We start from the raw sequence: 25,430 nt of genomic DNA, 5'->3' as shown, positions 1-25,430 counted from the left end.
AGGCTCTGCAGGCCCCACATAAGCCCAGAGATCTGTCACTCCTTCAGGAATGTTGGGTTAGGAAATGAAAAACAGACCTTTCTTGTCCAAGATAAATTTTTTTTATTGTTTTTCTCTCCCTAATTGGATTCAGTGTTTCTTTCCTCTCACACCCTCACTGATGGGGAAATTTGTGTTTGCTGTTTGTGCAAAATGCAGAAAAAATATCATCAACCCTCATGTTGCGGGGACAGGGTGGTGATGGGGAGGGGGGGCTATGCTAAGGTGGTAGGGGGACGCTTCCACCGGGTGCTGGGGTCAAGGATAGAAATGGACCCTCAGGCTCCATCCTCATTCTATTCCTTTCCCCATCTCTTAGCTATGGCAGGTTTTTCCATTCTGTATTCCTGATCCTAAAATCTCCTTAGTCTGTTAATCAGGAGACATAGCCCTCAAGCAGTGCAAGAGTGAAGGCCCCCTCCTCTTTCTTGCAGGGACCCCTTGAGTGCTAGGTCCCCGCTACTGCTAGAACCTTCCCTCCAAGATGACTCCCAGGACTTACTCATCTTAAATGTACAGTTATCCTACTTTTTATTCCTTTCCCCATCTCTTAGCTATGGCAGATTTTTCCATTCTGTATTCCTGATTCTAAAATCTCCTTAGTCTGTTAATCAGGAGACATGACTCCCAAGCAGGGTAAGAGTGAAGGCCCCTCCTCTATCCTGCAGGGACCCCTTGAGTGCTAGGTCCCCGCTACTACTAGAACCTTCCCTCCAAGATGACTCCCAGGACTTACTCATCTTAAATGTTATTTGCATTTTCTCCTCCCCAATAGAAAGTAAGCTCCTTGAGGGCAGGGACCATATTTGCCTTTCTCCGCTCCCTTCCCAGGACTTAGCACAGTGATGCTGGATAATGATGTGTCTTAGGACACTGATGGTTTCCCTGCCCTCCTGTATGATTCTTTTTTCTTCCCGAGTCTTAAGGAGAGTCACCAGTTGGGTTTGAGTTAACGATTGGGGATGAGTCTTTATGTTCCTCTTCTCTTGCTCCACTCATTGGTGAATTCTAGGCTAGCTACACTGTCCACACCTGTTGGACTAACACTGTTTAAAACGGCTTCACTCCTCAGCTTATAAACAAAACAAGCCTTTTCCTTTCCCCCTCCTCACTCTGTTCCTTCCCTAGGGGCCTGGTTCATTAGGAAGCCCACAAGCTGTTGGATTTTCTTTCCCCTCCTCGGGCACAGAAGTTGCTCCAGGAGGTGTGAGGGGGCGTTGGGGGGAGGGGAGGTAGATGGGAATTCATTGCATATAAAAAGTGCCCTAAGCCACTAAGAACATTGGTCCCCTGAAGTGCCTCTTACCACCTTCCAGTCCCTCCACAATCCCCCCCCCCCCAACCTTGGACAGAGCCAGGGTCAGGTTTGATAAGTATGGCTACCAAGTTTTTCTAGACCAAAAAAAAAAAAAATTCATAGAACTTTTTCCCCCACTAAAAATTCACCAATACAATCCTTAGTTTCAGCAGGTATCATTTCCATATAGTTTATAAACATGATATAAGATGTACAGTTCGATAACTGAAGGGGGAGGGCCTGTGCATTTATATATATAGAAAGAGAGAGAGTATATATATAAGTGAACAGTTAGGAAGCCCCACCTTCTGCAAGAGCCTCATTGCTCCCGGGGAAGTTCTGAATCCGGGCCTCCCACAATCTTTCCTTTGGTAGTCGGCTCCTCGGGAGCCCAGCGTTCCAGCTAATAGGCCAGTGTTGCCTGAGACACAGGAAAAGTGCGAGGCCTGAACCCCTCGGGGCCAGAGGGGGTCCGAGGATCGCCCACAGGGGGTGCGGACCCGCTCAGGACTTCCGGGTCCCGCTCATTTCTCTCGGCGATGTCTTGCTCCGTCCCAGAAGGGTGGGGGTCTTTCAGACCCCTTTAAAATTACAGGGTTTTGTAGAGAACACAGCTCCTGTCTGTGTGTTTGTCCAGTTGTTGCTAATGAAGGATTAGCTTGTGTCTTTTTTTTTTTTTTTATGTTTTTTTTTTAATCTCCTGACTTGGGTTGGCAGTTTCAGTGGGTGCTCGGACAGGGCCATTTGTGACAGCTGGGTTGATAATGCCTCTAATCCCCTTCCAACGTGGGTGCTGTACAGTTTGGGCTGGATAATCCACTGGGCTGTGGACGGAGACCGACCAAAGCCTCCGCCATGCTTTCCCCGGAACCGGCAAATCCTCCGTGTAGAAAAAAAGAAAAAAGAAATTCTGTTCCTTTGTAGATAGGTGGCAGTGCCCCGCGCCAGCTGCCCTCCCCAGCTCTCAGCGCAGGGTGACCGCCAGCACCAGGATCCAGGCCAGGAGGGAGGCCCTGAGAGCGCTGCCCCTGGAGGCCTGCTGCACCCCGCTGGGCGAAAGGATGGGGGTCCTCCGGGCGCATTTGCCCTTCTTTTTGGGGCGGGCCGTGGGCATCATGTCGAAGCCGAACTTGTGGTGGTAGTCGGGCACGTAGTCCTGGACCTCGTGGCCGTTTTTGCGGGTCCCCCCGGGCCCGGGCTTGGAGATCTGGTTCCGATTTCTGTAGCTGGTACAGTTCTTTCCGGGCTTCCGGGAGCCCGGGCGCGAGCCGGGCTGGTGGCCGTGGAGGCCGTGCTGGGAGCCCTTCTCCTTGGGGCCGCCGTGGGCAGGGTGGTGCTCCTTGCGGGCCGCCCGGTCCGTGGTGCTGAGGGTGTGGGATTTGAGCTGGTGCAGAGACTCAGCCCCCGTACAGTTCCTGAAGTCCTGGGCCTGGAGCAGCTTCAGGTCCCGGCCCTGCATGGGCTCGGGGGAAGCGCAGAGCACGCTGGAGCTGGAGCCGCGGAACCTCCGCAGCCATTCCCACAGGGAGCGGGCCCGGCAGCCGCAGTCCCAGGGGTTGCCGTTGAGCCGCAGGAACTCCAGGGCCCCCAGGTAGGTGAGGCAGTCCCCCTGCAGCTCCGAGAGGCTGTTGTTGAAGAGGAACAGGGTGGTGAGCCTCTGGAGGTCGTGGAAGGCCCGCGGCTGCACCAGCTGCAGCTGGTTCTCGTGCAGGAGCAGCCGGTCCAGGTTGACCAGGCCCCGGAAGGTGTTCTGGGTGAGTTTCCAGAGTTTATTGCCGTGGAGGAACAAGTGGCTGAGGTTGACGAGGTCCACGAAGGTGTCGTCCTGGAGGAACTCGATGTGATTGTCCTGCAGGTAGAGATACTGGAGGTTGTGGAGGCCGCCGAAGATGCCGGCGGGCAGGGAGCCCAGGCCGCACTTGTACAGGTAGAGCGCGTGCAGCTTGGCCAGGCCCTGGAAGGTCTCCGGCGCCAAGGTCCGCAGGTGCCGGTTGTCCCCGAGGTCCAGCTCCTCCAGGTGCACGAAGCCTCGGAAGGTGTCGGGGTCGATGAAGGTGATGTTGTTGGAGTAGATCCACAGGGTGACCATGGAGGGGCTGAAGTGGCCGGGGAGCAGGAAGCCGATCTGGTTATTCTGCAGGAAGATGCGCTCGCTGTCCTCGGGGATGCCCTCGGGGATGGCGGCGAAGTTGTGCGCCTGGCAGCTGACCGTCATGGGCGCGGGGTAGCACACGCAGTCCACCGGGCAGCACACGCCCGCCTGGAGCTCCAGACCGCAAAGGACCAGGAACAACTTCACATAGTGACCTGTGCCGAGAGACGAGAGCCGGGTCAGGGGGCTCGGGAGAGGGCGGGAGGGGGGGGCGGCCGAGGGCGGGGAAGATAGAGGGGACCGGGGGGCGGGGCTCAGGAGAGGGCGGGAGGGGGGCGGCTGAGGGTGGGAGAGGACGGGGAAGGTAGAGGGGGCCTGGGGGCGGGGCTCAGGAGAGGGCGGGAGGGGGGCGGCTGAGGGCGGGAGAGGACGGGGAAGGTAGAGGGGGTCTGGGGGCGGGGCTCGGGAGGGGGCAGGGAAAGCAGAGGGACCTGAGGGCGGGCGTGGGGGCGGGGAGGTACGGAGCTCCCTCCCCTGAGAACCTTCACCCTTGCCTTCCACCCGGGCACTGGCTCAGTTACTTAGCCCTCACTTGCCCACATTTAAGTCATCAGGCCCATCCTTCCTTTGCCTTCGTGCCCAGAGTCCCTGAATGGGGCGGGAGGTGGCCAGAGATTTGAGCTAGGCGGGAACTGGGAGGTCAGGTAAGATGGAGGGAGCACGAGAGAAAGAAGGTGCAGGTTTAGGGCATGGGCCAGATATGCCCACCCCACGGTGAGATGGGTAAGGCACCAGGCCTCTCCCCCAGGCCCCAGGCTCCTTGTAAACAGCTCCCCAGCCTTTAGCCTTGTCGGGGAGTCACGGGGCTGCAGAAGCTAAGATGGAGAAGGGAGCTTAATCATCATGGAATCCCAGTCCATCCCAACGTCTCCCTCAGCTGCTGGGGTGGGAGGGAAGGGCCCGGGAGAGAACTGTCCTTTAATTATTCCCTCTTCCTCCACCCTCAGTCCCCATCCAAAGCCTCTGCAGGGGGTCCCTTTGTGAGTGGGGAGAAGCAGGCCATTCATAGTCTCAGCTATACCAAGGCTAGGGTGAGGTTAGAGAGAACAGGGCCCCTGGGGAGCGAGAAATAGGCCAGAGCCATGGAGATGAAGCTGCTGGTCCCCATGACTTCTAAGCCTGCAGGAGCCCTCCCCCATCCCCCCAGCTGACTCCTGGCCCCATTGCCAGCCCCGGGGCTCATCCTTGGCCACGAATATCTCAGGGAAGAATATGAAAGGACCAGAAAAGATGGAGCCCAGATGAACCGATTAACGAGGAGGGTGCTTGCCACTAGCAGGGAGGAGGATGGCTGACCCTCAGAAACAGCTGCTATCTCCCAGCGTCCCTGACCCTCCCCTCCCTCTCCCACTTTCCCCTCCCCAGCTCAGCCTTGTTTTCCCTTCCGAGGCTCATCCCTTGCTCCCTGACCCTAGTGGTCCCTGCCCCAGCGCTCCATTTCCCCTGATGCTCAGCCTCCTCGCTGGCCGTGGCTGTGATGAGCACTTGCCCCTGTCCAGAGCACTTCCTCTGTAGCTCTTTCCCTAATTGGGCATTAATTAGGCATTCGTTAATGGATCCTTAAAATAATTTATTTTCGGATGTGTCCAGCCTGTGGTCTGATAATAGCCCTACGCTCATTATTAGCCCAGCCTCATTACAAATGTTCATCATTACCTGCTACTTTGCCGGGTGGCTCAGCGGTCATTGTAAGTGGAGATCTCCTCCCATTGCATTATTAATGAGGGAGGGCTCTTTCTCTCCACAGACTTTCCTCGTTAGGGGGAAGGGGTGGATTTCAGGACCTTTGTCTCACTCTCCACCCCCCACCCCAGCGCAAATCATATAACAGCAGCTGGCGCTTCCATGGCTGGTCAGAAGGTGCAAAAGCCTTTGGGTCAGCGGCCTGGGGGGGTGGGGGGGGGGTGAGAAGGACTGGAGTCTCTCCATCTCCATTTCATGATGAGAAACCCCAGGATTTATTGAGTTCTTGTCGCCAGGCCCTAAACTCTGCCCAGACTGACTCCAAGTGTGGCTCTATTTGCCACTTACCCCGACAAATACCACGCCTGGAACTCTGGTCCAGACCTGAGATTTCATTGGCGTCGATGAGGTTCGGGGTCCCCCAAGTCTGGATTGCCTCCCTCCCTCCCTCCCTCCCTTTTGGGATTCCTAGCCCTCCTTCAAGGCTCTGCTCAAACTCTGCCCCCACTCTTCATGCTAATTAGTGCTCTTCCACGGAAACTGCTTTATTTATATCTGCTTTGTATTTTGTATTTGCGTGGGGAAGAGCTGGCCTTGGAGCTAGGAAAAACTTTGTTCCAGGCCAGGGTCGGCCATATACTATTTACCGACTGCGAAACCTCAGTTTCCCTTAGTTGTCAGAGTGGGCGGCTGACCGGCAGTGTTGGGGTTTCTTTACGCAGGAGTCTCTCCCTCAATGAACATGTGTATGTGTGAACTCCACTGGGGACTAGTTTTTGCCTGTCTCTCCAGTGCCTGCTACACTTCTGGCAATTCTTTGGTGTCTAATAAATGTTGAATGAATGAATGAAGAACTGCCTCGAGCACAGGTTTTGCCGACTCTCTGTATCTACCTCGCGCTGCTTCTCTCCAAGTTTTGACATTTAAAATATGTGCATTTATAGAAGGGGATGGGAAGGAACTTCACTGAAACAGGGGACTCCCGCATCCAGTGCAAGTCGGCGGCTTCTCGGAGGCGAGTTAATGGGACTCAGGGTCACACGGAATCAGGCCCGGAACACAGATCTCTCGGCTTGGGGCTACCTGGAGCCCCTGAGAAGGGCCCCCGCCTCTCCAAGGGCTCACTCAGGGAGGCTGCCTCCTGCTTACCCCTGGTGCCTGATGATACCATCCACAGCCTAAGCGAGGGGAGGGGAGAGGAGAGACATTCCTAAAAGCCACCCAGTTCCTTCCCCCCCCCCCCCCCATGCTGAGCCCCTGAGTTCTCCCTGGAATCCCTCACGCTTCTGGAAGCTGTCCATCCTCTCTCCTTGGATGGAAGTATGGAGCCATTGGCACTCCCCACCCCCACCCCCACCTTCTTTTCTCTTCCTGGGATCTTTGGGGCTCTCATCCGGCACAATGACCTTCCCAGGGAGGTCCAGCCCCGGCAGACCGGAAGGTGTGGGGTGCCAGGGGGAGGGAAGGGACCAAACCTTATTGTTCTCTCCCCTCTCTGCTTCCATTTTTTCCTCCTTCCTTCCATCCATCCTTCCCTCATTCTATTCATCCTTCCCTCCTTCTACCCTTCCTTCCAGCCATCCATCCTTCCCTCTTTTTATCCTGTCCTCCGTCCTTCCCTCCCTGGCCTCCCTCCCTTTCTCCTCCCTCCTCTGCTCGGCCCCGCCGGCTCCAGGCCCTGCCCTCCGCTGTGGGCCTCTCCGCTCCCGCTGCCGCCCCCCTCGTTTGCTGCAAACGGGCTCGTAAATAAGTGACAGCTCCCAGCTGTTGGGAGTTATGGGCTCCCAGAGAGTGACAGCTGCTTCCCGTCCCCCTCCCCCCGCCCGCCATCCCCCGCTCCCGCCAACAGAACGTTTCCAGCCCATAAAAATCATCGCAGATCATTGGCTTTGTGCATAATCGGGTTAAGGCGGCCAACTCGCAGCTTCGGGAAGCTGGGGGGTTGCGCACCCGCCCCGCGCCTGGGCCCCGGAGCTTTTCTGGGGGCGGCCAGGCCGGGGACGGAGCAGGGCGGGGCGGGGGAGGAACCCAGCCGGGCTGCTCCCGCCTTCCCCCTCAACTGCTTTCGAGCTAGGGGGTCCTTGGAGATCGCTTCTTCCAAAGCCCTCGTCTTACAACCGGAGAAACTGAGGGTCAGCAGTTTACCCAAACTCCCAGGCTCTTAGTGGCGGAGCCCGGATCGGCGCGCGCGGACACACACACACACACTCACACACACATCCTCACTCATTCACACACACACTCACTCACACACTCATTCATTCACACACACTCACACACACTCACCCATTCACTCTCACACACACACACTCTCTCACACACACACACTCTCACACACACTCACTCATTCACACACACTCACACACACTCACCCATTCACTCACACACACACACACATACACATACACACACACCAGGGCACATCCTTTGTGATGTCAGGATTTGAATCCATACCAGCTGACACCAAATCCAACGCTGCTGTCTCCTAAGACACAGCAGAAAGTGCGTTTCAAGGTCATCTATTCCGAGCGCCTCGTAACCCCACGGTCCCCTCTCCGAGACCTCCCCAAGACTCGTCCCCCGCGGTCTTTGCTGGGAGACCTCCGGTAACTGGCAGCTAATTAGACCTCGAGGCGATCGCTCCACTCTGGGCCGGAGCAGAGACTGAGGCAGTGTCCTCGGAGCTCAAGCCTCCTTCACAGACACGGGCAATGCAGTTCGAGGAATAATAAGCACCCGCCTCGGCTACGCGAGCACCGAGCTGGTCACCGGGGAGAGAAAAGATCCCCAAGTCCGGGGCCCTGTCCTCTTCTGCTTCATAGTTTAATAAAACCCTGCTTTCCAGGCATTTCCTTTTTTTTTCCCCCTGAGGTAACTGGGGTTAAGTGACTTGCCCAGGGTCACACAGCTGGAGAGTGTTAAGTGTGAGGCTGGATTTGAACTCAGGTCCTCCTGACTTCAGCGCTCTCTCCACTGCACCACCCAGCTGCCCCTTTCCAAGCATTTCCACAAAAGCCTCCTTGCTACTCCCCCAAGTCTGCTTTTGTTCCTGAATGGGACGCGTCACCGCTTCCCTCTCGTCTCACCCAGCATCCGCGCGCTCCTTTCCCCGGATTGTAAACTCCCGGAGGGCAGGAGTTGGCTTCGCTTTTCTATTTGCTTAATGGAGAGCTGGTGCCTGTGAACGCAATCAATGCGTTTTCATTCTTTCATTCATTCCTCCATCTGTCCAATGAAACTCCTTTTCCAGAACAATCAATCAATTAACAAGCATTTATTGAGTGTTTACTATGTAGCAGACACCGCGCTAAGCATTGAAAACAGAGAAAGGTCCCAACAATCCCAGCACTAAATAGCGCCGCTGCAGAGAATGCTGGGAATTCAAATCCGGTTTCAGACACTGCTGTGTGACCTTGGGCAAGTCCCTTAACCCAGTTTGCCTCCGACTCCTCATCTGTCAAGTGAGCTGGGAAAGGAAATGGCAAACCACTTGGGTATTTTTGCCAAGAAAACTCCAAATGTCAACAATAAAAACGTTTATAAAATGCTTTGCAGGCCTTGGAAGCTTTCAAAGAAAAAAAAAAGTCACTAACCTTATGAGATGGACTGTGATAACCGGAAGGGAGACTCAGAAAGGTGGATGATCTGCCCATCTGATCATCTGGGACCATGTTTGTTTGTAGCTTCCAGTCCAGGACAATTCCCTATCCCTTATTTAACCAACCCTATGCTCCTAAAGGGCTGATTGGACTGGGTCGCTCATCTGCTCAAGCAGCTTCAATGGCTCCCTGTTGCCTTTAAAAAATAAGCTACAAACTCCTGTGTCTGGCATTTAAAGCCTTTCACAAATTGGCTCCAACCTAGCTTTCCAAGAGAATTTACATATTACTCTTCCTCCTACACTCAAATTTTCAGCCAAATGGGCCTACCTACTGTTCCCTGTACAGAACACTCTTCCCGTCTCAGCGTCTTTGTACAAGGCTGGGGCCCCTTGTGTGGCAGTTTCTTCCTCTTCCAGCCTCCAGCTCCCATTTAAGTTCGGCTCAAAGGCCGCGTCTTCCCAGAGGTCATTCCTGATCCCCCCTGTTAAATGTCCCTCCCTAAATCACTCTGTATTTCTCTGGTATAAGTGGCGAGTTTTCTTTCCTAGGAATCCGCTGAATCACCCCTGTGGTAGGAACAATGTCTTCTAGAGCAGGTCTCTGGTGTGTAGGCTGGATAAGGGTTTATTATTTCCCCCCTAAAAGACAGGTTTGGTCTTGAGCTACGGGCTCAGCATTGCAGCATCCCTAAGGAGGTCAAAGGCCAGCCCCAGAAAGGAGACAGGACTCCCTCAGCAGCACACCCTGCCCAACTACCCTGACCTGCATGGAGACAAGAAAGACCCCTCTCCACCCAAATTTGGTCAATTTATTAACTGTCAAGTATCTCATTTCATTCAGGCCTGGCCTATAATAATGCAGGAATAATAATAATAATAATAATAAATAATTAGTATTTATGTACTTTATATATATATGATATTTATATATTTCTAGGTTTGCAAAGCACTACAAAACATAAAACCCTGAGAGAAAGATGCTATTATGATCCCCATTCTATGGCTGAGGAAACTGAGGCAAATCAAAGTTAAGTGGTTTGCCCAGAGTCCTCCAGTTAGTGAGTGTCTGAGTTAAGATTTGAACTTAGGTCTTCCTGACTCCAGATCAGTGCCCAGCACAATGCGAGGCACATAAGAGTCATTCAATAAATGCGGAAGACCCAGGTCCCATTGGCCTCTTATATGTCACTTTGCTTTTTGAGTTGTAATTTCCTCTTAATATTCTTCAAAATGGAAGTCATAGAATCATAGATGGAGACGGGATCTGGCCTAGCCTCTCCTTCTACAGTGAAAGAAACTGAGGTTGGGGGAGGTCAAATGATCAGACCCAGTGGGTAGCGAGCAGCCCAGCTGAGATTCGAACCCGGGTCCTGGGACTGCAGAGACAGATCTTACTACACTGGTGTCTAATGATTTATACTCCAGAGAGACAAGGCGGAGAGCTTGACGGGCATTCTAGCTCTCTATAAACACCAATTATTATTAGGAAGCAGCAGGGCTCACACTCTGCTGGAACAACCTCCCTCCCAGTGCTCAGGGTCACCTCCACCCCTCTGGGAGAGGAAGTATCTGTCTCTCAGTCTCTGTCTCTCTCTTCTCTGTTTCTGTCTTTCTTTTTGTCTCCTTCTCTCTGTCTCTATTTCTCTCTGTATGTCTCTCTCTTTTGTCTCTGTTTCTATCTCCTTCTCTCTCTGCTTCTTTTTCTTTTCTCTCTGTGCCTATCTCCCTCTGTCTCTTTATCTGTTTCTTCTCTCTCTGCTTCTGCCTCTCTTCTCTCTTTGTCTGTGTCTTTTTGCGTCTTCTCTCTGTCTCCTTTTTATTTCTCTGTGTATGTCTATCTCTCTTCTCTCTGTGTTTCACTATCTTCCTCTGTCTCTCTGTTTCTATCTCTCTATCTCCCTGTCTCTTCTACCTCTGTCTCTTTGTCTCTTCTGTCTTCTCTCTTTCTCTTTTCTCTCTCTCTGTTTCTCTATCTTCCTCTTTCTCTTTGTCTCATCTATCTCTTTTTGTCTGTCTCTTTTATTTCTCTGTGTCTCTGTCTCTTTTCTCTCTCTCTGTTTCTATCTCCCTCCTTCTACCTCTGTCTCTTTGTCTCTGTTTCTTTTCTCTGCCTGTCTCTTTTGTCTCTTTTTTTCTCTGTATTTCTGTCTCTCTCCTCTCTGTCTCTAGCTTCCTCTGCCTCTTTTGTCTATCTCCTCTCTCTGCCTCTGTTTCTCTGTTTGTCTCTTTTCTATCTCTCTCTTCTCTGTGTCTCTCTACCTCCCTCTGTCTCTGTCTATCTCCTCTCCTCCCCTCCCCCCCAACAAGCAGAGGGTGACCGGGGCCAGGAGAGAAGCCCAAATGAGACACCAGCCGGGGATGGGGTGCCAGAGACAGCCCTTCTGCCTTGGGACGGCTGGGGGGCTGGGATGGCTGCGTGGAAGGGACTCCTGTAGAAGGAGCTAGGTGGAAGGGGAGGAAGGAGAGCACCCCCGGTGGGGGATCATCTGTCAAAGGCACGGAGACAGGAGACTGATGCAAGCAGGGCAGCAGCTGGCTTATCACCAGGATGGCTCCCTTACCTCCCTTCCTGGACTAAGCTTGTATCATATTGTCCATCCCTCTGTCCTCAGAGTATTTGACACAGACCTTGAAGGACACAGAGAATGGGGATGTTCTAGGCGGAAAGAGGGGCACGGGTCAAGTCCCAGGACAGGAGAGGAGAATGGCAAATAGCCGCATCCTATCAGAGACCGATTCCTGTGTAAGGCGGGGAGCAGCTCGCCTCCGAGGCTCACCGTAATCCCGAACCTGGGATTCTGTACCTTTGTCAGCCCCTGCACCGAGGATCACAGAAACAGGGCGGGGGGGGCGCCTCAGGGTCCGCCCCCTCACTTTACAGGAGAGGAAACTGAGACCCAAAGAGGCGACGACCCTTGCCCAGGGTCTGGGAGGCGAGGGGTAGAGCCCAGGCTCAAACCAGATTCTCTGGCTCCAAAGTCCCCGTGCTAAGCTCCCAATGTCCTCACCGGCTGAAATCCGGGGCTATGACGCCCACCTGGGATCGTGGGATCCTGGATTTGGAGCAGGAAGGGCCCTGAGAGAGCATCGGGTACATCTTACAGATGGGGAAACTGAGGCCCAGAGCTTGCAGGAAGTCACAGACTGGGACGGAGAGCCACAGCCGACCTCAAAATCGACTGGGCAACGCCAGGGGCTCTCCCGGCCCGCCCTGAAGCACTCTCTCGGCCGCCTCTTTCAGTGGAAATATCATGGGCTGCGCCGGCCAGAGCCCGACTCGGGAGTCAGAGGGGCGGGTTCGGATTCCCACTCTGCTCTCCCCGCCGAGTGACCTTGGGGAGCTGCTTTTCCACGTGCGGCCCCGGCTTCCTCATCCGGAACGTGAAAGGGCCGGAGCACAAGGCCTCCAAGGTCTCGGCCAGCTCTAAATCCCACAATAAACACCCGCGCCGTGGCTGTGTTGACCCGTCTGATTAGTGTGCAAACATTTTACCTGCTTTAAATCACTAACCTTGGAGAGGAGAGCTTTCATGCTTCCCCTCTCGCGCCCGAAGCAAAGGCGCACGTGGGCTCCCCATTTCTCGGGTGCCGGCTCCCCCCCGCCCTCCTCGGAACGCGTGCGGAGCACTGCATCGCCCCCGCTCCTGCCCGGATCTCGGCCGGACCCCTGCCCCCCCCCCACCCCCGCCCGCCCGCCCGGCTTCTCTGAGGCATTGCTCGCACCGAGATGGCGAGAGACGGAGCAACAGATGGACAGACAGACAGACACAGATAAACAGAATAGCTACCCAGATAGAGAGAGCGACAGACAGACATAGAGACAGATAGTTAAATCATGTGTATATCTGTACAGACAGACAGACAGAGACATACAGACATCGAGGTAGAGACAGACATATAAGCAGAGATAGAGATATAACAGAGATAGACAGACAGATAGATATACAGACTGACACCTAGACAGAGACAAACATATAAACAGAAATAACCATATAGACAGAGATATATAGATAGACCAGACAGACAGAGATGTACCAACAGATACCTAGACAGACATAAAATCAGAGATAGACATATAGAAAGCGATATACAGACAGATATACACAGACAGGCATACAGAGATATACAGAGAGATAGATGTATAGGCAGAGATGTACAGATACTAGAGACAGATATACAGAAGTTAGCCAGACAGATAGCTAGATAGACAAAGAGACAAGGACAGACATATAGAGAGATACAGACAGATACCTAGATAGAGAGACAGATAGATACCTAGATCCAGACGGACAGAGCTATACTTAGAGACAGACAGACAGACAGACAGACAGATAAACAGATACTCAGAGAAGCAGACAGATACCTAGATAGATAGATAGACAGAGCAGAGATAGAGATAGAAATGAAGATCTATAAATAGAGCTGTGGATAGTTAGAGACAGGTAGAGATGGAGCTTTATCCTAAACGTCAATGATAGGAAATCTTTGGACCTGTGCATTGGAACAACGGCCTTCGGGAGACAAAACACTTTTCAGGTGTGTCCAAATCTCCATGATCCTATTTGGAGTTTTCTACAAATAGGACACAGTTATTAAGTATCTGAGGTCAGATTTGAACTCAAAGAACCTAGAACCCAAGTCATTGTGGCTCCAGACCTGGGGCTCTAACCACTGCTCCATCAAACTGAATCCAGAAGACTTGGGTTCAAATCCCAACCTCCCTCTCTTCTCTTCCTCCCTCCCTCCACATTAACAAATTACACTATTTTCCCAGAGCCCAGTTTCTTTCATCTGCAAAATGGGGAGGCTAGACTTGATAGGCTCAGAGGCCCCTTCCAACCCCAAATCTGTGATGCTGTCATCCATGTGGACAAGATAGAAAGTTAGGAGAACAATTGGTCAGGTTCAACACTGGTTGATTCTAGATCCAAAGGTAGTTAATTTAATAATGTTTCAAAATCAGCTTGGAGGAAGGTCTGTAGGGGAATGTCCCAGGTATCAAAAGGGATGGGGGGCGGGGGCGGTGGGGGAGAGGGAGACCGACCAATGATAATGGCCCAGTTCTGGGAATGTGTCCAATAGACTCTGCCTCCTGCCAAGCCTAGTTAGGAGTTTGGTTAGCAGCCTCTCAGTGGTGTGTCCCCTCAGCACCTATCGGTGGAAGGCTTGCCACATTTTCAGGTGAAACAGGATCAAGAAACATCAATTGGCTCGAAAATGACGCCCAATTGCAGGCAGATGTCATGTATGTAATAGGAGTAAATGTAAAGTCCCTGAGCTAGGTTCAAGCAATAAACCTCAATGAGGAGTGAAGGAGACACCAAGAGATACCAGTTCATGTGAAGATCTGTGGGAGTGGATGGGCTGCAAGTCCAATGTAACGCCATAGATTATGACACATTATGCCGGATACTAATACTATACAGGACTAAGATTAAAAAGGCCTGATGTCCCACTGTACTTGGCCCCAGGCTAGACCATGTCCAGAGTCATTGTGGTCAGTTCTAGACACTATTTTAGGAAAGATTTAGAAAACTGGAGTGAATCCAGAGAAAGGCAGCCCTAAGATTAGTTCATAAGAGAACTGGTTGAATGCTTTAGGAATGTTTAGCCAGGGTAATGATTTTCCAGGATTTGAAGGTCTGTCAGATGGAAGAGGGATTAGCTTTGTTCTGCTCGGCCCCAAAGAGCGGAAATAGCCCCAATGGGTGCTGGAGACACACGCGGATTTTGGCTTGTTATAAAGAAAGCTCCTCCCATCAATGAGAGCAATGGCCCAAACTTGAGGGCGGCCTTGGATCCAGGGAGGTCACAGAGGGGGTTCCTGGTATAGCTTGTCTGGAGAAGCTGGCTCCGAGGGGGGACTCTGAGCTCTGTGTGTGTGCCCGGGGTCGCCTCTTGTCCAGTTCTCCTAGGGACCACAGACAAGTCAGGGTCAAGGCTGCAATCTAGGGTCACGTAACTGATCAAAGCTCGCTGACCTGCCACGGAATCGGGGCTGAGGCTGGGCTTCTCCCACTCTTGCATCACTCACCAGGACAGATAAAGCTGCTGCCCAAGCTGCCCACCCCTGGAGTCCGCAGGGACACTGAGTTCCTTGCCCATCACCTTTAGCTTTCTCTACTAGCATCCAGCTTTCAGATTTCTGTCTGCCCTCCCTTCAGCCCCTTTTTCATCTTGAAAAATAAAAATGGCCTGGGGAGAATGGAGCACAGAATCTAGAGCTGGAAGAGTGAGATGATCCTGTCATGTAGAGGGAAAAAAAAGAGGCTACATGACTTCTTTTTTTGTGAGGTAATCAGGGATAAGTGACTAGTGTAGGGTCACACAGCTAATAAGTGTGTGAGGTCAGATTTGAACTCAGGTCTCCTGACTCCGGGGTTGGCACTCTAGCCACTGCGCCATCTATTGCGCCACATGTCTTTAATCCAATTTAATAAGCATTTTTAGAGCCTACTATGCTCTAGCCATTGAGCCCCTAGCTGGCCACATGACTTTAATTCAATTTAATGCAGAGTCCACTATGCGCTAGCCTGTCTTGCCCTGAGATTTCATTCATATTACAGAGTCCCAGAAACCCTCTCTACTAATACTGGGCAACTTGGAGCCTTAGAGAGTTGCCTAGATCATTAATGACTTGTCCAGAGTCCACCATTTTCCACCCTTGAGCCAACAGCCTGCCTTGCCCCCACTTGCTGCTCCAGGTTTGGGGAGCCTCAGCCCCTACCCAGCAAGCATCTTCCTTGGCCAAGATGGGCCCCTGCCTCTTCACAGGCTACAGGGTCCCAGGGGAAAGAAAGAGAGGGCCCCTGAAGAAGCTGCGGTGGCCATCTCCCTCACTCGGAGCCCACACGCTCCAGACTCCACACGGGACCAGATTGGCAAAGGGGAGACAGAAAGAACGGGTTCTAAGGTGGCCTCCGAAGCCTCTGATCAGTGGGGCCCGAGATTGTCGTTAAACCTCCGTGGGACTCAGTTACCTTCTCTTGAAAAATGCCTAGATTCATGGACTAGTCGGTCACCTGTTTTCCTCGTCTTTCTTTTCGAATTCAGTAGTAGTTTATTTTTCCAATTGCACACTAGATAGTTTTCAGTATTCGCTTTTTGGTAAGAGTTTTGAGTTCCAAATCTTAGGTGATTCATGGGCTCAGAATCAGGGAGTTGGGTCCTGCCTCTGCCGAGAGCTGGACCACCTTGAGCCCCATCTGTAAAATGGGCTTCATGTAAAGCTTTTTGCCAAACCTTGAAGCACAGAGTGAGGAGCTATGGTTCCTGGGAGGTTGGGGAACAGCCTGGGGGCTGGTCTTTGGGGAAGCCCCTCCCAGAGGAGGAAGGCTGTTTCCCAGCGTAATCTCCTCCCCAGGCCCGGAGGCTGGAGTTGGCTAGCAAGAAATTAGTAAGCATTTATTTAGCACTTTCTCTGTCTGACACCTTGCTAATGTGCTAACGCCCTGGATACACAGAGGAAGCAAGCAGCCCCCCCACCCCCACCCCCTCAGGTTGCCGCTTTCTTCCCTTGGAGGGAAACAAAATGTACATACGACTAGAGCAAATATTGATACAGCACTTTGAAGTCTGGGAAGTGTTTGACAATGATTATCTCCTTCGATCCTCTTGGCAACCCAGGGAGGGATATTCTAAGACTATTAGCCCCATTTTGCGGATGAGAAAAATGAGATGTCCCAGAGTAGAGACTTCCAAAGCCATCTTGTCCAAAATCCTCATTTCCCTCAGGAAACTGAGGCCCTAAGCCATCAAGATAGTAATTGGCGGGAAGGGTTTGAATGCAGATCTTTTGAATCCAGCACTGTGGGCTCCCCGGCTTCTTCCCAGCAGATCCCCAGTTAATGCTTTCTCCCAGGAGGCATCCTGCTACTTTCTCAAAGTCTGGGTCTCCTGATTCGCTTCCTCCATCCCCTACTTTTCTCTACACTTTTTCCTGTGGGAGACTCTCATCTGCTCACAATCAATCAAGCACTGAGTAAGCACCTACTATATACTATGCACTGGGGGACACAAAGACAGAAATGACATTGCTCCTGCCCTCACGAAGCTTACGCTCTATCAGGGCACATGTATAAGTAGATAAAATAACTGCAGAGTAAAATAAAGAGTAATTTAGTGGAAGAAGATCCAGCAAAAGGTTATGTAAGAGGTGACCCTTGAACTTGGCCCTTCTCAAAGCAATTCCAACAGACTTGGGATGGAAAATGCCATCCTCATCCAGAGAGAGAACTAGAGAGACTGAATGCGGATGGAAACATACATAGGATTTTCACCTTTTTTGTTTGTTTGTTTTGTTTTTCTTTCTCATGGTTTTCCCCTTTTGGTCCTTTTTTTTTTTTTCCAAAACATGACTTATATGGAAATATGTTTAAATGATTGTATATATGGCAACCTATATCAGATTATTTGCTGTCTGGGGAAGGGAGCAGGTAAGGAAAGGAAGGGACACAAATTATAAAAGTTAATGCTAAAAAACTATCTTTACATGTATTTGGAAAAATAAAATACTATTGAGAGAGAGAGAAAAAAAGAGGTGAACCTTAAGCTTGAACTTTGCAGCAGGAATTCTAAGAGAAGAGGTAAGGAGGGATCGCATTCCTGGCATGGGGCCCGGCCTGTGCAAAGGCCTGGTAAGGGGAGATGGAATGTCATAAATAAGAGCCAGAAGGCCAATCTGACTGAGTAAAGTATATTCAATTTAGAAAGGTTCTTGGGACCAGATTAGGATGGCCTTTGAGTGGGGGAGGCTGGAACATCCTGGGGGGGTTGTATTCAGTATTCCTCTTGTGCCTCCAAGTGCCTGGCCCAGTGGTGGGTACCGGGGGAACACCGACAGATGACTTATTAACTGACCTTGTGGACCAGTCAGCCATTAACTCTGAGCCTTTCAAGACTCCAAAAACCCAGTTGTCTGCATTTAGCTAATTCCTTCTCGGCAGCTGCTCTCCAAAACTCCCTCCAGCATCTCCAGGGACTCCTATTACCTCTAGGATCTCATCCAAACGCCTGTGTTTGGCACGCAAAGCCCTTGGCAACCTGGATCCAGTGTACTTTTGCAGACTTGCTATCCATTATTGCCCTTTCTCTAGGGTTTGGATCAGCCAAACTGTCCTTCTCCTTTTCCTCGAACACGACATCCCATTTCCCATCTCGGCACCTTTGCCTAAGCTGTCCCCCACGCCTAGAACACCCTCCCTCGTCACTCTCCCTCACAGAATCGCCAGCTTCCTAGGGAGCTCTAGTACTCCCTTCTCCCCTCTGGCTACATGAATACCTAGAATGTAAGAAACTTGGTTTCTATCTCCCCAGCCCTTAGCGCAGGGGCTCGTACATAGCTGCCAATTGGTGGATGCTTGTCCATTGATTCCCCCTCCTCCTAGAGATGGGAGAGCTGCTGAAGGGGAACTTAGAGATGCTAATTGTACAGGTGGGGAAACTGAGGCAAACACGGTTCGGTGGCTTGCTCAGAGTCACACAGCTACTCAGTGTCTGAAGCTGCAAATGAACCCAGAAAAACGAGTTTTCCTGATGTAGGGCAGCTACCACGGTTTGGACTCATGTTGTCCAACAGGACTGAACGGGTAGGGCATAAAGGGGGAGAGAGAAGAAGACTGATGAGATGGTGGGGAGATTCAGAACATGATGGGAGTAGAAGGAATTGGGGTATAAGGGAATGAAAGAGGATGGAGGAGAAACATGAAGAGAGGAAGGAAGGATAAGTATAGAGAAGGGAGAGGGGGATACAGGGGAACAGAGAGGAAGGAATAAGGGCTGGAGAAGTGAAACAAAGATGGAGATGGGATGATTAAGTCCCAGGTGAGATAATCCTGACTGTGACTGGGTAAACTGGTGTCCTCCAGCAACTTTCTAAGAATATAAATTACTCTGGGAAATTGTTTCAGCACCCCCCAATCAACTCTCCCCCCAACATCCGGGCTCTTCCTAGGGCTCTACCACATTCTAGCCCCCTCCACTCCCAGTTCCGAAAGCTATTCCATATGGGGGCTTAGCATCTGCCTTGGAGCCGCCGTCATTCCTACCTGAGTTGCAAGATGAAATCCAATGTGCAACTCAGCCCTCTTCAGCAACCTGCTACCCCTGGATCCCTTTCCTTCCTCTCTCTCCTCCCGGATCTGCCATCTTTGAAGGCATCTCCTCATCATTTCCCATCCAAACTATACTTTTCCTGGACTTTCTCATCTCTAGAAACTCATCTTTCTGCAAGGTGAAGTCACTTAGAAACTCTCACCTTCTCTGAGTGTTTTCCTCCTCCAGGATGGGGGCAATTTTCCTCTTCTTCCCTCTTCACCTAGATATTCTCTTCCCTCTTTAGTTTGTGAGCTCCCTGAAGGCGGAGACTATTTTATGCTTTCATGTTTAACATAGTGCCTGGCGCATTGTAGTCACTTAATAAATGTTCATGATTCAGACTCTGCCAAGGGGAGGTAGTGAGCTCCCCATCACCATGAGTCTCTAAGCAGAGACTACATGACCCCTTGTCAGATGTGTTGACATGCCTCCTTTGGCTATGAGTCAGTCTGGCTGGTCCCTGACATCCCTGCTGGCTCTAAAATTTTGAGGACCTTCTGGCTCACTTTCCTTCTGGAGCTCCCAGCCTCTATCTTTCCCCAAGACCCCCTCCCAGACTGAGGATGGGTCTAGCCCCTACTTTCACAATGCTCTCCCTTGCCAGTACATAGCTGTCAATTAGTGGATGCTTATCCATTGATTCCCCACCTTCCTAGAGTTTGCTTGAGGGGAACTTAGAGACCCTAATTGTTCAAATGTGAAAATTGAGGCTGTCATCCAAACTCAGTGCTAACCTGTCTCAGCTCAGGCCATGCTATGCACTCCACTAAGTCCAAGGCCCTGAAAGCAGGCTGCTAATTCAGTCTGGACCCCATGGAGTCTGCTTCTGCCTGTGGTCAAAGGGAAGTGGGGCAAGGGTTTTGGTCTTCTGTTCTTAACACTTGTTATACAAGGGGTGACAATTGAGGCCCAGTTTAGAAAGGAGTTAGCCAAGACTTCAGAGGGCAGTGAGTGGGGTTCTGAGATTAAAAACCAGGCTTTGCTCAAATCCATTGGTATTTGCACTACCCCCCACCAGAGATGTAGATGAATCCATGTGACCCATCCCCACCAGAGCTGAGACAGCTCAGCTGCTGGTGGTGAGTCAGGAGTAGCCTCTTTATACCAAGAGAACAGCCTATTGTCAGCAGCCCCCTGCCTTCTGCCATTCTCCACTTTCCTCTGACTCAGTGGCTGGAACTTTGTTGATCAGTAGCCTACTGCTGACTCCTCATCATGGGGTTCACGCGTCACTCATTCACTGTCTGTGCCCCCCAGCAGCACCCCCTCTCCATCACTTACGTTTGGGCCCACCCACGGCTCCATCATCATCACTACCACGAGACACCATCACTCATCTCTAGGACTTTGCATACAGCACATGCCCTCATCTCCACCTCTCAGATTCCCAGCCAAGAAGCGCTTCCTACCAGAACCCTCTCCAGAGGGTCCCAATCCTGTTTCCCATCCAGAGGAGCGGCCTTGACCTCTTTCAAGATTTGCCAAACACCTGCTAAGTGCCCTGCAAAATAAAATGGTCCTCGCCCCCTCAAGGAGCTTACATTCAACTGGGTGAGACTTGGCAGGAGGCGAACACATTTTGGATCGGTGTGTCTAACGCTGTGACCAGGTTATACCTAAAGTGAGACCAGGAGAATGTACCTTCCTTGAGGGCAGGGACCATTTCCTTCATTTTATTTTTGGCTTAGCCCAGTACTCGGTATGCAGAAAGCTTTTATTAAATGTATTAAATTCAATCAAAAGACAGACTGCAGAATAGAGAAATAAATGTACCTCTCCTTTTTGCAGAAGTGGGGGATCCATGGATTAGGAATGCTGCATACACCATCATATTACATTGATGTGTTGATTAGTTTTCTTTCTTTTTTATTCTTTGCTGTAAACTCAGTAGGGAAGGGAGGAAGAAGGGATGCATTTAGCAATAAAGCTGATGTAAAAATAAAAGACAGAAATAAAAAATTGGAAAAGGAGCAAAGATAGGGGACTCAGGATAGGTGGCTGGAAAGAAAGGAAAGACTCATGGAAATGAGGGGTTTCCATCGGTGGACCCCCTTTCTTTCCTCTCTTTAGCCGCTGGCTTTTATGCTCTGAGGCCTTTGTTTGACTGGACAGCTGCTGTGGTGAACCTTGGGCCTCTCTTAGTCCCACCCCTTCCCTCTCAGCTGGGACTGGACTGACCCACTGGGTTAACGCAAGCTTTTTTCTAAGCCAATCGATGCTAATAGAATAGATCTCAGTGGTGAAATGCTCTCTGCTAATCAGATCAGGACCTGTCCAGAGCTTCCCAGCAACCCACAGAGAAAGGCTGGCGCCCAAGCCCACTTGGTGCTTCCTACTCCAGTGGCAATGGCCCCATCCCTCCTGACTCCCCCTCCTCCCATTAAGTCTCCCTAAAAAAGCTCTAGAGCTCTCTATCTGCATTGTCTTGGAGCCTGGCTGGGGGAGTGCAGAGGGCAGGGAAGGAGAATTTTCTAGCTTTGTTTCTGATGCCTCTGGCTGTCCTCTACCCACCCCTTACCCCAAAGGGGAGGCCCTTGGAATCTACTTCCTCAAGTAGTAAGAGATCAACCCCAGGGTTAAAGAATCTAGAGGTTGACTTGTGATCTTTGGAAAGTAACTACTGCTTTCTGCTTATATAAAATACGAGGAGGGTGAGTTGATTTGTAGGAGTCCTCCCTGCATGGAAAATTCCATCTTCCTGTTTTAGAGGCAGGAAGACTTTGCTTTGAATTCTGCTTCTGACCTTTATTAGCTGTAGAATCTCACAAGCAACTTTTTTTTTTATTAAAGCTTTTAATTTTCAAAACATATGCAAGGATAATTTTTTTAACATTGACCTTTGTAAAACCTTCTGTTCCAAATTTTCCCCTCCTTCCCTCCACCCCCTCCGCTAGATGGCAGGTACTCCAATATATGTTGTACATGTTAAAATATATGTTAAATCCAATACGTGTAAACATATTTATACAATTCTCTTGCTGCACGAGAAAAACCAGACCAAAAAGGGAAAAAATAAGAAAACAAAAAGTGAGCAAACAACAACAAAAAGATGAAAATGCTATGTTGTGATCCATACTCAGTTCCCACAGTCCTCTCTGGGGGTAGATGGCTCTCTTCATCACAAGATCATTGGACGTGGCCTGAATCATCTCATTGTTGGAAAGAGCCATGTCCATCAGAATTGATCGCCGTATAATATTGCTCACAAGTTAACTTCTCAGGTCTTTGTCAAATGGAGATAATACCTGTAGCTCCTGCCTCACAAGGTCATTGGGAGGCCCTAAAGAGGTTAAAGTCTGCAAAGCACTTTGTAAACTTTTAAAGGGCTAACAGAGAAGAGAGGAGAAAGTGTACTTTCCTGTTTTTTATGCGGAGGTGGGGAGCTATGGGTATGTAACACTGCATACAGTCTGATTTGGCTAGGGTAGTGATTTTACTTTTGCTGAACTGAACTGCCTTTTCCTTCTCTTTTCTTCCTTTTTATTCTTTGTCGTTTTTTAACTAAAAATTTGAGTTTCATTTTCTTTCCTTTTTGATCTGATTTTTCTCGTGCAGCAAGAGAATTGTATAAATATGGTTACACGTATTGGATTTAACATATATTTGAACATGTACAACATATTGGATCGCTTGCCAGCTAGGGGAGGGGGTGGGGGAAAGGAGGGGAAAATCTGAATACAACGCTATGCAAGGGTCAATGTTGAAAAATTATCCCTGCATATGTTTTGAAAATAAAAAGCTTTTAAAAATAAAATAAAAATTGGAGTTTCTCAGTGTGGGGAGTTCCCTGTATCAGTGAGTTTCTCCGTGTAGGAAGTGTGGAGATATTCCCTCTAGCAAGCAAAAGGGAAGAGAATAATTTGATGTCGTGGGCCTGTTCAAGAAGGAAGGACAAACAACAACCTCTGCGATAGAGATTGTTTACCTCAATTGCTACCTAGTCTCAATCACTGAATGGGTGTTGCCTTAGTCCTGTTGAAGATCTTAGCTAAAAAGGCTTGAGGTCTGCATCGAAGGCCAGCTGTTCTGATCTGTATCTGGCCACTGGACCCAGATGGTTCTGGAGGGGAAAGTGAGGCAGGTGACCTTGCTCAACCTCCCTCACTTAAATCCAATTTACTTGTATGTCACGGCATCAACCTCCCCTCCTCCCCCATATACACACCCATCATGGTCCTCTTCCAGAATGAAGGACAAATAACAACTAAGCTGAGTGCTTTATAAATACCATTTTCCTCAACTCTGGCAGGGAGATGCTATTATTATTCTCATTTCACAGTTGAGGAAATGAAGCAAACAGAAGCTCAGTGAGGGTCACACAGTTAGGCTGGATTTGAACTCAGGTCTTCCCCACTCCAGATTATCTACAGGGCCATCAGCTGTCACTTGTTAAAAGTTAAAAAAGAGATTCTTAGCCTGGGACCCACACAGTTTTAAAAACATATTTTATTAACTGCATTTCCATATAATGACATAATCCCCTATGATTTCTTTGGTGACGCCATGGATTTTAAGCATTTCAAACCATGCTGAGAAGAGGCCATGGGTCTCGGCAGATTGCCACAAGGATCTGTGACATACAAGTAAAGATTAAGAACCCTGGTCTTGGAGTGTTTCCTGAGCCTCTTGGGCACGTGACAACCAATGGGTGCCCGTGGGGGGATCCGAATCCAGTCCCACCTGACTCCCAAGCCTTCACTGCCTTTCTTTTTTCAGTCTTTATTATAAGAGAAGACTCACTAGTTAGGGGAGGGAGTGAGGATACATTCAGAAATGAAGGTAATGTCAAAACAAAAGATGTCAATAAAAATTAAAAATAAAGAAAGAAGATGTATTCTAAAACACCCCACACTTTTAGAGGCTGTAGAAATGTCAAGAATGCTTATTATTCCTCGGCTGTGGGCAGAGGAGGGGAGAAGAGATCCTGAGCCTCGTACACAGCAAATAAATAATAGAAGGGTGGGAGGTTTTACTGGGATGTCTTGCAAATGGACCTAAAATATTCCTATAATACCATGAAGTTCATTTCATGAGCTCAGACTCCCCCGCCTGGACATCCCTTTTCAGGAGGGGTCGCTACAGGAAGCAGCACAAGTATGGGGGGGGGGGGAGAAAGGGGAGCTCAGCTATCTCAGGAAGCATCTGTCCTTCCTGAAGGCAGCCTGGGGCACAGACGGGATCAGGAGGTCCCCTTCCTTGCTCATTTCAGGGGCCTCCTCCAGCCCTGCCCTGCTCTGAACCCTGGCAGGTGTGGTTAAGGAAGAAGCGGGGCGGCTCCCCCTTCTCATCCTTCCCTGACTTTGATTCCTAGGGCCGCATCCCGAAACGTCTCCCTGGGCTTCTGCTGCTTTCTGAGGCGGGTGAAGGAGAACCCCTTCTTCTGGGTAAACACATGGATTAGCAGCAGCTGCGATATTTCCAGCATCTGGGATGTCGGCCCCCTCCTCATCTGCGGCCTCGCTCTGACTCCCCCCCTCGCCTTCCGACACGCTGAATTATGTATCCACTCCAGGCTCCTCCAGCACTGCCTGAGAACAGCTCTTAGCTGGAAGAGCTGTGGCCTCTTAGTACAATAACCTTTTGGATTTCATTTAGAACATCCCTTGCTCTATGAAGCACTCCCCAGCAGAGACACTTTACTAATTGTGCCACTTAAGCTGCTGGAGTGGACCCGAGCAGGAGCCCATCCCGTGCTTTGGGTCTGTAATGTCCATTCCAATGGAGTCCATCCCCTGTCCTGGGCCTATAATGTCTGATATAATGGAGCCATCCCCTGTCCTAGGCCTATAATGTCTGGTACAATAGAACCCATCCCCTGTCCCGGGCCTATAATGTCTGATATAATGGAGCCATCCCCTGTCCCGGGCCTATAATGTCTGGTACAATAGAACCCATCCCCTGTCCTGGGTCTATAATGTCTGGTACAATGGAACCCATCCCCTGTCCTGGGCCTATAATGTCTTATACAATGGAGCCATCCCCTGTCCTGGGCCTATAATGTCTGGTACTACAGAGCCCATCCCGTGTCCTAGGCCTATAATGTCTGATACTATGAGCCCATCCGTTGTCTTGGGCCTATAATGTCTAATACAATGGAGCCATCCCCTGTCTGGGCCTATAATGTCTGGTACAATGGAGTCCATCCCCTGGGACTCTACTGCTCCTTTGAAGTTTCCCAGAATCACAGATCTTAGACTGGAAGACACTTCACAAAGTTTCTCATCCAATCCCCTCTTTTACAGATAAGAAAACTGGAACCTGGACCAACTTTGATCAAGGTTGAACAGGTAGTAAACACCAGGGATGATGGGATTTGAATTCAGATCTTCAGCCTCCTGAAGGAGTTCTTTTTCACACTGAAGAGCACAAGCCCTTGGCCAGAGGCCCCCCTACAGCATGCAACTGGACTCAGGCAGAAGCCTGAGACATCAAGAAGCAGAAAGGGAGAAGCCCATGACCTCTCCCCTTCTGATTCCACACTCACTTGGGGAGAGGGAAGGGGGACAGGGGGAGCCAGGACTAATCATTAAGTCAAGTCAACAAAGTCTGAAAATTCTGTGTCC

General features: G+C 50.4%; 1 protein-coding gene across 1 annotated transcript in view; it reads right to left on the bottom strand.

The window, feature by feature from the left end:
• Nucleotides 1-78: 78 nt before the first annotated feature.
• RTN4RL1 (reticulon 4 receptor like 1) overlaps nucleotides 79-25,430 on the bottom strand; it is a 130,296-nt gene continuing 104,944 nt past the window's right edge. Inside the window, exon 2 of the mRNA XM_051992167.1 lies at nucleotides 79-3,643. Coding sequence (XP_051848127.1) covers nucleotides 2,301-3,643 — 1,343 coding nt within the window. The 3' untranslated portion in view covers nucleotides 79-2,300. The remainder of the gene's footprint in view (nucleotides 3,644-25,430) is intronic.

This window comes from Antechinus flavipes, chromosome 4 (genome assembly GCF_016432865.1).
Source record: "Antechinus flavipes isolate AdamAnt ecotype Samford, QLD, Australia chromosome 4, AdamAnt_v2, whole genome shotgun sequence".
Taxonomy (NCBI): domain Eukaryota; kingdom Metazoa; phylum Chordata; class Mammalia; order Dasyuromorphia; family Dasyuridae; genus Antechinus; species Antechinus flavipes.
Note: the sequence above shows the minus strand (reverse complement) of the source record. Positions and strands in the feature narration are given on the sequence as shown.